This window comes from Xenopus laevis, chromosome 1L (assembly GCF_017654675.1).
Source record: "Xenopus laevis strain J_2021 chromosome 1L, Xenopus_laevis_v10.1, whole genome shotgun sequence".
In the NCBI taxonomy this organism is placed as follows: Eukaryota; Metazoa; Chordata; class Amphibia; order Anura; family Pipidae; genus Xenopus; species Xenopus laevis.
The window spans coordinates 8,634,269-8,647,464 of record NC_054371.1 but is presented as its reverse complement, the minus strand read 5'-3'; the positions used below and the strand labels follow the sequence as shown (position 1 = coordinate 8,647,464).

At 41.3% G+C, this 13,196-nt stretch overlaps 1 protein-coding gene across 1 annotated transcript; it reads left to right on the top strand.

Moving 5' to 3' along the window:
• The first annotated feature begins 1,342 nt into the window (after positions 1-1,342).
• On the top strand, positions 1,343-2,504 carry LOC121400433 (vomeronasal type-2 receptor 26-like). The gene is made up of 2 exons (XM_041583539.1): positions 1,343-2,214; positions 2,432-2,504. The coding sequence occupies exons 1-2, from the start codon at positions 1,343-1,345 to the stop codon at positions 2,502-2,504; spliced, it is 945 nt and encodes a 314-aa protein (XP_041439473.1).
• The last annotated feature ends 10,692 nt before the right edge of the window (positions 2,505-13,196 follow it).

Here is a 13,196-nt window from a genome sequence, read left to right as displayed (position 1 = left end):
GTGGTTATTATTTATATTTTAAATCCGTGGTAAATCTTCTCACTAGTTCAATGTGTAGGGCCTATTGCTAAGTATAGTTATCATTGAGTCAGTCTCTAGTCTCTAAGTAATATCAAAAATAATGCCTAGAAGATACTTAGGAAAGAGATTTTTTTATGTAACATAACATGTTTTTATTTATCCAGTTATTATTAAACCATCTTAGAAGTCTTCCCTTGACCTCTTTTTATTAATTATGCATAAATAAGCTTGAAACTAGCATTAGCGCCTCTTTGCTAATATTTCTAAACTTGGCAAAACAAAACGATGTGCATGATATTTTCACATTGCAGAATACTTTTACCAAATCTGGAGATTTTGAATTTAAAGACACTGGACAACCAGGGGACATATAGATTAATCCAAAAGGAAAACCACCAGCACACCCTGGCCTCTCAAAAAATATAGGTCCGGGGGTCAGTAAGAAGGGTCGGCACCCTCCAATGAATGAAGACTAAAAGGAAAAACACTGGCACTCAGGACTCCATGCAAGTGGGCCAGGCTCTGCGTGTTTATTGCAAAGTAGTAACATTTTAGGGGGCATGTCTGATGAAGGGGGCGTGCCCCAAAACATTACTACTTTGCAATAAACATGCAGGGCCTGGCCGCTTATAAAAGAGTTATTTTTAGGCTTCATAAAATACATGGTAGATATGTTATTGTTTTAAGTTTGTTTATAGAATCTATACTGTGGCGTATTAGAGACTGGTACTAAACAGGGACACACCACACACTATGAACAGGGTTTACAAGGGGTTAAAATGCACCAGGGTATAAAAGTGGGAGAAACAGGAACAAGACAACACTGCATAAGACTTTCTGTATCATTCTGCAAGTTCTCAACTTGGAATAACATGGTGTGCAATTGGTTGTCCCAAATACATGCAGGCAAAGGAGCATAACAATAAAAAAGTCCTTTAATTATTTCATATTCATTCTTTTTTGGTGTAAAAACATTTATATAGATGTAAATATAGGCACAGAAGGAATTAAACACACTCTGAGGTCATCTTGGAATTCTCAGGAATGTGAAGCAACACGGTATTTCCTTTTACTTGAAATATTCTACTAATATAAAAATAAAAAACAACATTACATACAATCACTTATGGCATTTCTTAAATCTGCATTTTTTAATAAAATTCTTATTATCTATTACCAAGATTTTCTATAACAAGATAAAATAAAACATCTTCTCACTCACAATGGCCCCTAAAGAATGAAATAGAAAAGCATATTAACTTTATTTACAGTATGAAAATAGGAGATATGTACATAATATATTTCTCATTTTGCTGCAGATATGGAAAAATGCCTTAAATGTCAAGATAACGAATGGCCAAATCAAGAAAGAACCATGTGCTGTGAGAAGCAGGTTGAGTTTCTTTCCTATGCTGGTGATTTCTTAACCCTAGTCTTTATTATCTCTTCTGTAATATTATTTATAACAGCAGCAGTTATACTGGGAACATTCATTTCATTTCAAGACACTCCAGTTGTGAAGGCCAATAATCACAGTCTGAGCTTTATTCTCCTTGTCTCCATCAAGTTGAGCTTCCTCTCTGTGTTTCTGTTCCTTGGCCGTCCTGTTGTTATAACCTGCATGCTCCGACAAATCTCCTTTGGAATCACATTTTGTATAGCTGTGTCTTGTGTTCTGGCCAAGACCCTTACAGTTTACATTGCATTCAAAGCCACTAAGCCTGGGAGTCCCTGGAGAAGATGGATGGATATAAAATTGGCAAACTGGCTTGTTTTTATTTGCTCATCAATTCAGTGTCTGATTAGTGTTATCTGGTTGGTCACTTCACCCCCTTATGTGGAGAACATTCTGTCTGAACCTGGAAAAATCATCATTCAGTGCAATGAAGGTTCAGTAGTTGCCTTCTATATTGTCCTCTCCTACATGGGATTGTTGGCATCTGTGAGTTTCATTGTAGCTTTCTTGGCTCGGACATTACCGGACAGTTTTAATGAGGCCAAGTACATCACTTTCAGCATGTTGCTCTTCTGCAGTGTTTGGATCACAATGATCCCGGCCTATCTGAGCACCAAAGGCAAATACATGGTGGCAGTGGAAATATTTGCTATTATCTCTTCAAGCTGTGGCCTTCTCTTCTGTATATTTCTACCCAAATGTTACATTATTTTATTCAAACCAGAGATAAACACAAAGCAATATTTATTGGGAAAATAATTTTCCAAACAAATTAATTTTAACCAATAAATAATGTATTCATCACTTTTGTGTAATATTGTAATAAACAATCATAATGCTGAAAAAATTGATATTCCTTGACTTATTAAAGTGCGCCTAGTGGTTATTTTCTTGAAACTCAATCAATATTCTAATTCTGTAAATTTACATTATATTCTTTCCCTACACCTTCAGTTGTGGTGGCAACTCTTGCTGCAGCTGTGTTGGTAGACCTCCCTTACCTACCTGCCCTAACACTGAAGGCTAACCCCCACAAATGGCACCATCCCTGAACAGTTGCACCCCCTTCCCTATTATCCCAGCAGTTAGCACAATTTAGCCATGAAGACCACAATTGATCAGCCCTTGCCTGACTGGGAACTGCTGGTAAAGCACTGACCTCCATGACTTGACTCTGCGCTAACTTGTCCCTTCGGTGCTGGTCCAAGACCCTGGCCATGATCAAACCAAATCCCATATGTTCCCCTGTAAGCCTAGTCCTATATGACATAAGAATTACAATTGTATGTCTTTTGAGGCTCCACCTGCTACAGAACCCCTGAATGTACTACCCCCTGTACTCTCTTGATGGAGGCCCTGTCTCTATGCAGTGGCTCCAGGCAGGATCTGTGCCAAAGAATAGAGGGTATTCAAGTTAATTAAGGAATAAATCTTCATCTCCACCATAAATTCTTTGTGACTATCATTCTATATACATTAAATTGAGGCATATTGTACCATTCTTAGGGACAGATTTATCAACATTTTAACTGTTACTGCTATTAACACTGAATCGCTCCTTTAAGCAGCTGAATTTTATTCTTTTCAACAGGGTGTTACAGTTACAGTTCAGTAGCAGTGCTGAACTTTAAAACACTAATAAACTGAAAGCTCACCTAAAAAATGAGCATTGCTTTAATTGTAAACCAGTAAAAGCAAATTCAATTTGTTTATAAATGTGACCAAGATGCAGAGATGATTGAATATGATTGACAAATTAGCTCTGTGTTTGTGGCACATGTGTAGAAATTGCCATAAATACAGACTGACCTGCATGGCATGCTGGGCAATAATTTGCTCCCAGGGCCACTTTTTATGAGTTGACCAGAGATACTTAAGGTTTATTCAGAAAGTCTCACCCTCAAATAAACAAACATACACCAACTATATTTAATAGTCAGACATAAAGGAAAATGAAAGAAAGAAAGAAAGAAAGAAAGAAAGAAAGAAAGAAAGAAAGAAAGAAAGAAAGAAAGAAAGAAAGAAAGAAAGAAAGAAAGAAAGAAAGAAAGAAAGATCACTTGATTTCAGTGCAGTATGGAATCAGGAGCCAGGGAGATGGTACATGACACAGGGATAAAACCCAATCAGTAACACAGTACATAGTCAGAATCGAGAGAATGGTCAGTGACAGGCAGCAGAAGTCAGGGACAGGTAAGGGCAAAAACAGATAATTGGATTTGAATCACACCAAGGAACTAAATAGAAATAGACCTACATTAGACAAGAAACAATTGCCTAATTTTACTCCATGCATGATAAGGTCACGCACCTCATCAGCATTAAAGGACACGTGTGACCGACATATGAACCAGGAATAGCAGCACGCAGATGGTGAGCATCCCCCCAGGTAGTATTACATTACCCCCCCCTCTAGAGGGGGCCTCTGGACCCCTAGGCTTGTCACAAAATTTGGCATGAAATTGACATATAAGCTGATCGGCCCATACATTAGAGGCAGAGACCCAAGATCTCTCTTCAGGACCATAACCTTTACAGTGTACCAGAGATTGTAATTTAAATCTGGAAAGATGAGAATTCACTAACCTCTGTTCTTAATATTCAGGATGACCATAAAAAGAAATTTTTAGTTAAAATGGAAGTTCCTATTGGTCAGTACTGGTAAAAATGACAGCTACAGATAAAGGACCATTGAATTTCAGTCGAACTTCAGCAGAAGCGGACTTTTAAAGTAATGTTTTTAGTAAATAACTAAACCCTATCACCAGTCTGATACTCCGGAGACACTTTACAATGCCCATCAGAGGCTCTCTTTTGGGCAGCTACTGCAGAAGATAATGACGTTTGACCCCTCTTCCAAATTTTAGAAACTGGTCAACCAAAGGGTTGACAGCAGATAGCCAAGACCAGTATAAAACTGGTGCATTATGCAAATTCAGCCCACAGAAGAAAACATACCTATTGTGATTGATTACTGAAGACGTAACATCTGAGTTATTGCTCCAAAGACTGATTTGTCCTTTCCATCTGGCCATTAGTTTGCAGATGATATGCAGAGGAAAAAGACAAATCAGTGCCCATAAGTGAATAAAAGGTTTGTCTGAACCTTGAAACAAATTGAACCCCCCTATTAGAGACAATATTCAATGGAGCTTAGATATATCACATAGGAAATGTTCAGCAAGAAACTTAGCAGTAGGGATGTCGCGGACTGTTCGCCGGCGAACTTGTTCGTGCGAACATCAACTGTTCGCGCTCGCCGAATGTTCGCGAACGTCGCGCGACGTTCGCCATTTTGGGTTCGCCTTACCTGGCGCTTTTTTTTGACCTCTCACCCCAGACCAGCAGATACATGGCAGCCAATCAGGAAGCTCTCCCTCCTGGACCACCCCCACACCCCCTGGACCACTCCCCTTCCATATATAAACTGAAGCCCTGCAGCGTTTTTTCATTCTGCCTGTGTGTGCTTGGAAGAGCTAGTGTAGGGAGAGAGCTGCTAGTGATTTCACTGATTTGAGGGACAGTTGATAGTAAGTTTGCTGGCTAGTAATCTACTTGATACTGCTCTGTATTGGAGGGACAGAAGTCTGCAGGGATTTGAGGGACATTTTAGTTTAGGTAGCTTTGCTGGCTAGTAATCTACCTTCTACTGCAGTGCTCTGTATGTAGCTGCTGTGGGCACTGATCTCTTCTGATCTCATCTGCTGACTGCTGTAATAACCCAATAGTCCTTGTAAGGACTGCTTTTATTTTCTTTTTTGTTGTTTTACTTTGCTACTTTAACAGCCCAGTGCTATTAGTCTAGCTGTGTTGGGGAGTGGGACTGGAGTGCTGCTGTGCTGCTCCTAGTAGTTCAGCAGCAGCAAGCCGAGAATTTTTTTTTTTTAATATACATATATTTTTTTTTCTTTTACTTATCTTACTGTTCTTTAACGTGTACAGTGCTGTTGCTGTTCTTCATAGTAGTGCACCAATAGTAGTGCACTTGCAGGCATTATTTGCCCAGTGTGTTCTTCAAACAACAACCATCTAGCTGTGTGAGCTTGTTCACATTCTGTCTAAATATCAATAATAATACCGTCTCTAGAAACACCACCCGAGTGACGTTTTTCAGGCAGCAATAATATATTCCGTATCCACTGCTGTAGTAGTGTATACGTTGACCTTGTAGGCCTTGTTTGCCCAGTGTGTTCTTCATTTTCAAACAACTCCCATCTAGCTGTGTGAGCTTGTTCACATTCTGTCTAAATATCAATAATAATACCGTCTCCAGAAACACCACCCGAGTGACGTTTTTCAGGCAGCAATAATATATTCCGTATCCACTGCTGTAGAAGTGTATACGTTGACCTTGTAGGCCTTGTTTGCCCAGTGTGTTCTTCATTTTCAAACAACTCCCATCTAGCTGTGTGAGCTTGTTCACATTCTGTCTAAATATCAATAATAATACCGTCTCCAGAAACATCACCTGAGTGACGTAGTGTGATTTCTGCCCTTTACAGCACAAAACGCAGCGCTGTGTCAACAATGTATTTTTCAGATACATTTTTGCCCTTGATCCCCCTCTGGCATGCCACTGTCCAGGTCGTTGCACCCTTTAAACAACTTTAAAATCATTTTTCTGGCCAGAAATGTCTTTTCTAGCTTTTAAAATTCGCCTTCCCATTGAAGTCTATGGGGTTCGCGACGTTCGCGAACCGTTCGCATTTTTGACGCAAGTTCGCAAATATGTTCGCGAACTTTTTTTCCGACGTTACGCTACATCCCTACTTAGCAGACAGAATGGTGGAAAGGGGAATAAAACTAGACATTTTACAAAATCAGTCCAGTACCACTCAAATAACAGTATTCCCTTCAGAGGGAGGTAATTCCATAATGAAATCCATGGCCTTTCAGGAATAGGAAACAACTGCAGCAGATCCTGAGGTAAAGACCTGGAAGTTTTTGAACATTTACAATCTGGACAAGACTCAATATAATTGCAAAAAACATCCTGTTTTAATGTTGGCCAGCAGATCGTGTCCAGATTTTCTGGAACAAAGAGATTGCCCAGAGGTATATTAGGAGGTAAATTAACCTGGGCTTCAGAGGAATGCAGATCCAGACTACAATCAATTCCTTGAACACGTTTACATTTTTTTTTTGAGGATTGGAGACAAAACTTTTGGAAAGGTTGTCTGCCTTAGCATTTCTTTCCCCAGGCCTGTAGGTGATGATAAAGTTAAAGCAGGTAAAAAATAATGCCCATCTGGCCTGAAAAACTTCTTTGAACAGAAAGCGCAAGGCGCACTGGAGCAGAAGTGAATGCTATCTTTAAATAGACTAGGACTTGCCCCTTTTCTGATGAGGGCAGTGATTGGAAAGTTTTTAATAAATTGTAATAAGTGGTAAACCCAAGGGATCTCTGAATAGCCCATAAAGAAAGGGGTTGCACCCAATCCAAAATGACCTGAACCTTGGTAGGCTTCATCTCCAGACCCTTTTGAGAAATACACCCAAAAAAATAAATGGAGAAAACTATGAAAATATATATTTCAATCTTGGCATACAGCTTATGTTGCATTAACCTATGTAATACCTCCTAAACATGGGCATGATGGTCTGTTAAATTAGAGAAATAGATCAGGATATCATCCCGGTACACTACAACATAGTGACCCAAAACAAATCACAGAGGATATAATTTACAAATCCTTTTTAAGATGACCGGGGCATTACATAAACCAACGAGCATTACAAAGTACTCATAATGCCCATTACAAGTGTTAAATGCATCCTTGATCTGAATTAAATTATAAGTGCCCCTTAAATATGCTTAAAAAAGATTGTGGCACCCTTAACTCTGTCTAAAGAGTTTGGAAATCAAGGGAAGGGGTAACAATTTTTAACTGTGATCTTATTCAGACCCCTATAGTCAATACAGGCCCATAGGCCACCGTTTTTTTTCTCTACAAAAAAGAAAACTACAATACGCCTCGACCCATCATTTACCTTGCCTGAGGCTATGGATTGCTGAATAAGCAGAACAATCTGGGTTGTCATAGGTAATAGCCATGGTCTTAAAAAAAGAATTGAGAGAGAGGCCCATAATTGGGGATCCCCTTAAAGTAGAGTAATAAAAATTAACTATAGACTCCTTTGTGGGAAAGGAGCAGGTAGGAACCTAAAATGTAGTTTACATGCCTCCTGGAAGGCAAAGATTTAATTACGGTTACAGGTGAATTTTTAAGGGAATGGGATCTTAAGTTCCACAATGGAGCTTGCAGAGAAAAGTGGGTAGCTGTTTATTTACAGGAAGGATTTACATAGCGGTTTCCCCTAGGTCCGCTGCCATTCCTCAACCCTGTCCCCTCCCCTTTATTCGCGCAAAATTCATCATTGGGACTGGATCAATGGGGATTTGTGCACAAGAAATTTAAAAAACTATTCTATCTCCCCTGCACCCCAGTGTTTCTGAACCAATGTGGGTGTGGTTGGTCAGAATACCGCCCCCTAAAATCCTGCCTCCCTAGGCCCAGGCCTTGGTGGTCTTTCCACAAATCCAGGCCTCCTTACAGGGACAGGAGCTGGAAAGGAGCAACAGGTTGCTGGATAACATCCAACCTTGCAGACAGTCTTTAAAGGCATTAGATGATTTGAAAATCCCCAGGTATCCCCAGATCAGCAATTTGTCAGGCTCTCTTCCACCTCCAAAATGATAAATCCCAATATAAATCATTGTATTTTTGAGGGGGAAAAAACAGAACAATATTATAGTGTAGTATTCTATTTTAAATTACCATTGCAAAAGTGTTCAAACGATCGCTTAGATCAGTGCACCCCTATAATCATCTTTATAATAATTAGAGAATTTCAAGAAAAGTGAATAGTGAAAATTGACTTAACAAAACATACAGTATGGTGATTGAGCGAGAGAGATGAGAGAAATTAGCTTATATAGTATAGTTAGATAGTACCCATGCTAAGGTTCACATTGGTTCTGGTGGTCATTTATACTCACACAAAAAACAGATGGATAATAGCATTAATGAAAGCACAGATATTTTGTTGCCGCTTTCAATTTTCATTTATCCTGCAGTATTATCGTAAGTCTTTTAATGTCTCTTTGGCGTCTTTGAGGGTCCACTATGCATGCCTTCGCTCCTTAGCAGCACGCGTTTACACTTCCTCTTAACTACTGACACTCTTCTCCTCTAAGGGTTTCTCCAAGGTCTTGGAGGAGGCCATAGAGGCAGTGCCGCTTCTCCCAGGGGGTACCACACCACCATGACCAGGGTTCTGTGGAAACGTTCTGTAAAATTCCCATATTAAGTGTGGAACATGAACATCAGTGCTTAACCCAGGAACAGTCTTCAGTATCTCAACAAATGAGATACTGTAAAGAGCAATGAAACACATGAAACCCATTGGTAATATATAGCTCAGGTAGAAGTTGATGACAGTCACAGGATAGAAAAGGGACCAATACATTTAGGACCCTATTTTGGAGAAGAACTCTTGAGGTGTATGTTTTTGGTAGATGATCAAACTTCATCTCAGAGTAAAGAAGAATTGATATATGTTTCTATTAGCATTGCTCTTTTGTGCCCAATCATTTTTATTTAGTGGAAGACAAGATTGCATACATTTGTGTCAGGCTTACCGGTGTGATCCAGGCGGAGAAGGAGCTGGAGCTGAAGCTCTTGAACTCACAAGCGCCTCACACAACCACTACCCACCTGGGATGGAACAGGGAGCAGGGTTGTGGAGAATGGCTAATGAGACTATCAAACGCGGTACAGAGGATAAGGCAAGGCCGTAGTCAGGAAGTCCGAGGTCAGGGCAGGCAGCGAGGTTCGTAACGATAAGACAAGCAGAAGAGTCGAGGCAGGCAGCAGAAATCGTAGTCCAGGTTCAGGCAGGGTCACAACAGGCAATTCAAGTAGTAAGAGATGCTAGGGTTTCAGTAATAAACCTAATAACCAGGCAATGCATGTTAGTCTGGATCTGGTTTAAATGCATATCTTTTGGCGCCAAACTGGCGTCCTCACGCTGACGTCGCGGAACTGACGCCAGCGCGTCCGTCACAGGCGTTTCCGCCTACGTCCCTGCGCCCGCGACCGTCGCCACCGCGTCAGTGACCGTCGCCGGCGTCCGCGTCACGCGCCGGCGCGCATTTCCGCACCCACGCCTGCGCCGAACGGAACGCATGCGTACGTTCTTACATTGCCCCCCATCAAGGAGCGGCCTCAGGAAGCGACAACCAGCAGGCTTACCAGGATAGGTTCCATGAAATCTGTCCAACAACTCAGGAGCGTGGATGTTGGATGCCGGTTCCCAAGAATTTTCTTCCGGACCATAACCCTTCCACCTCACCAGGTACTGGAGCCGTTTGCCTCTTAATCTGGAATCCAGGATCTCTTCCACCTCAAATTCCTCTTGACCGTCAACCACCACGGGAAGCGGTGGAGGAGCCGAACGCCCAGGAAATCGGAACATCGAGACCGGTTTTAAAAGAGCAGCATGAAATACAGGATGTATTTTCCAGGATGCTGGAAGTTTAAGCTGGAAGGCCACAGGATTGACTTGGCAGATGATAGAAAAAGGACCCAGGAAACGTTGACCCAACTTCCTACTGGGACAAGAAAGCTTAAGGTTAACAGTTGATAACCACACACGGTCACCCACCTTGAACTCTGGGTCGCCTCTCCGCCTCCGATCAGCGTAAGTCTTGAAATTTTGTTGCGCCTTCCTCATGTTTTCTTGGAGCCTTTTAAAATTATTCGATAGAAAAGTTAATCTGTCCTTGACAGCGGGAACTAAAATATCAGAAACAATGGCAGAGGGAAAAGTTACTGGATGAAGACCATAATTTGCGAAAAAAGGGGACTGATTAATTGATGAGTGATGGGAATTATTATAAGCAAACTCCACAAAAGGAAGAAGATTGACCCAATCGTCTTGGAGGTAAGAAGAATAACATCTCAGGTATTGCTCGAGAATTTGATTAGTTCGCTGGCCATTGGACTGAGGATGAAACGCAGAGGAAAGAGACACAGAAATCTTGAGTGCTTTGCACAATGATTTCCAGAACTGTGATGTAAATTGTGGTCCCCGATCTGACACTACTTCATCTGGAAGGCCATGGAGTCTTACCACTTCTTTAATGAAGGAATCGGCAGTCTCGGAGGCGGAGGGAAGTTTTGGTAGAGATTTAAAATGTGCCATCTTGGTTAAACGATCAACAAAAACGACAATGGTGGAACAATCACAGGACAATGGTAAATCGGAAATGAAGTCCAAAGAAACTGATCCCCATGGACGGGAAGGCACTGGCAGAGGTTGAAGAAGACCAATAGGCTTAGAGTGAGAGTCCTTAGATCTAGAACAAATTTCACATGAAGCAACAAATTTAAAACAGTCCTTAGCCATCCCAGGCCACCAAAATAATCTCTTGGCCAAGACAATAGTTTTCTTTATACCTGGATGACCTGCCAATTTAGAATCATGACTATTTTTAAGAACCTCCAAACGCATTGATTCTGGGACAAAAATCTTGCCTTGATGAAAAAGAAGACCTTCCTTAGGCAGTAACGATGGTTCAGAAATGTTTAAAGAAGCGTCCTTAATTCTATCCACCAGGGTTGGTTGAAGCAGAAGAAAGTTATTAGAATTTAGAATTGTCTCAGGAGCCAAGGAAACCTCGTTTTCAGAAGAAAACATTCGAGATAAAGCATCTGCTTTAACGTTTTTTGATCCAGGTCGGTAAGTAAGATGAAAATTGAATCTCATAAAAAATAACGCCCATCTTGCTTGTCTGGGTCTAAGCCGTTTAGCTGAACGTAAATATTCCAGATTCCTGTGATCAGTAAAAATGAGAATCGGATGTTTAGACCCTTCGAGGAGGTACCTCCATTCTTCAAGTGCCAGCTTGATAGCGAGTAATTCGCGGTCAGCCACATCGTAATTACACTCACTCTTGGCCAGTTTACGAGAAAAGAAGGCAACAGGATGAAGATCCTCTTGAAACCCAGTTCTCTGAGACAACACAGCACCCACCGCAAGTTCTGAAGCATCTACCTCCAGAATGAAAGGAAGGGAAACGTCAGGATGGTGAAGAATTGGACCTGAAGTGAAGAGTGTCTTCAATTTCTCAAAGCCTCCTGAGCCTGAGAAGACCAAACAAACTTTTGATTATTGCGCGTCAGTTCAGTGATTGGAAGAATGACTTGAGAAATTTTTTTTATAAATTTTCTATAAAAATTTGCAAAGCCGATAAAACATTGAACGGCCTTCTTAGAAGATGGAATCGGCCAATTAAGAATTGCAGAAATCTTCCTTGAGTCCATCTGAATACCCTGAGGAGAAATACAGAACCCCAAAAAATCTACAGATGATTGTTCAAACACACGTTTCTCAACTTTAGCATATAACTGATGAGTGCGTAGACGGGCCAGAACCTTCTTCACATGAACTCTGTGTTCTTCCAAAGAATTAGAAAAAACAAGAATATCATCTAAATAAATGATGACAAATATATCGAGGAAGTCCCTGAAGACGTCGTTAACAAAATGTTGAAAAGTTGCAGGAGCGTTGCAGAGACCAAAGGGCATGACCAGGTATTCAAAATGCCCGTAACGAGCACGAAAAGCTGTCTTCCATTCATCGCCCTCTCTTATTCGGACCAAATTGTAAGCGCCCTGAAGATCCAATTTAGAAAAGATCTTAGCCTCCGCCAATCGTTGAAATAGTTCAGGAATGAGAGGAAGTGGGTAACGATTCTTAACTGTGATCTTGTTCAAATCCCGGTAGTCTATACACGGCCTTAATGAATGGTCTTTCTTCTCGACAAAGAAAATCCCAGCTCCTGCTGGAGAAGAAGACTGTCTAATAAACCCTTTAGCCAAATTTTCATCTAAATAAGAACGAAGTTCCACAAGTTCTGACTCGGATAAAGGGTAAACTCGACCAAACGGAATCTGGGCCCCAGTAAGAAGATTAATAGGGCAATCATAAATGCGATGAGGGGGTAACTTGTCAGCCCCTTTCTTATTGAAAACGTCCAAAAACTCCCAATAAGCCTGAGGAAGAAGTTCATGAATTTCCGAAGTAGGGGATAAAAAACAGACCCTCTTTGAAGAAGAAATACAATGAGAAGAGCAGAAATTTGAAAGAAATTTTACTTCACCGGTAGCCCAATTGATGGATGGGTTGTGCTTCTGTAACCAAGGTAATCCCAGAATAACGGGGAATAAAGGAGAAGACACCACATCAAAGTTCATCATTTCAGCGTGCCCTTTATTCAACAAAACAAAAAGAGAGACAGTCTCTTGCACCACAGGGCCTGAGGTAATCAGAGACCCGTCAGCCACCCGGAGAGCTACGGGATTCTTCTTGGCTTGGAGCGGAATCTGGAACCATAGTGCTACTCTATTGTCCAGAAAGCATCCGCTGGCCCCAGAGTCAAGGATTGCTTGGAGTTCTACCCGTTGGTCTCCCCACTGTAAAGACAAAGAGACTGTCAGGAGAGGCACAGGAACATGGCAGGGGGTGAAGTCTTTTTCGAGCAACTTCTTACCCGCTGGGCGGACCGGACAACCCCGAAGCAGATGGCCTGCTTGTCCACAGTAAAGACAGAGATTCAGTCTGCGGCGTCTGATGCGTTCCTCCGGAGATAAAGCAGATTTAATAGCACCGATCTGCATAGGCTCTGGGGCTGTACTGAAGACAGGCGGAGGCA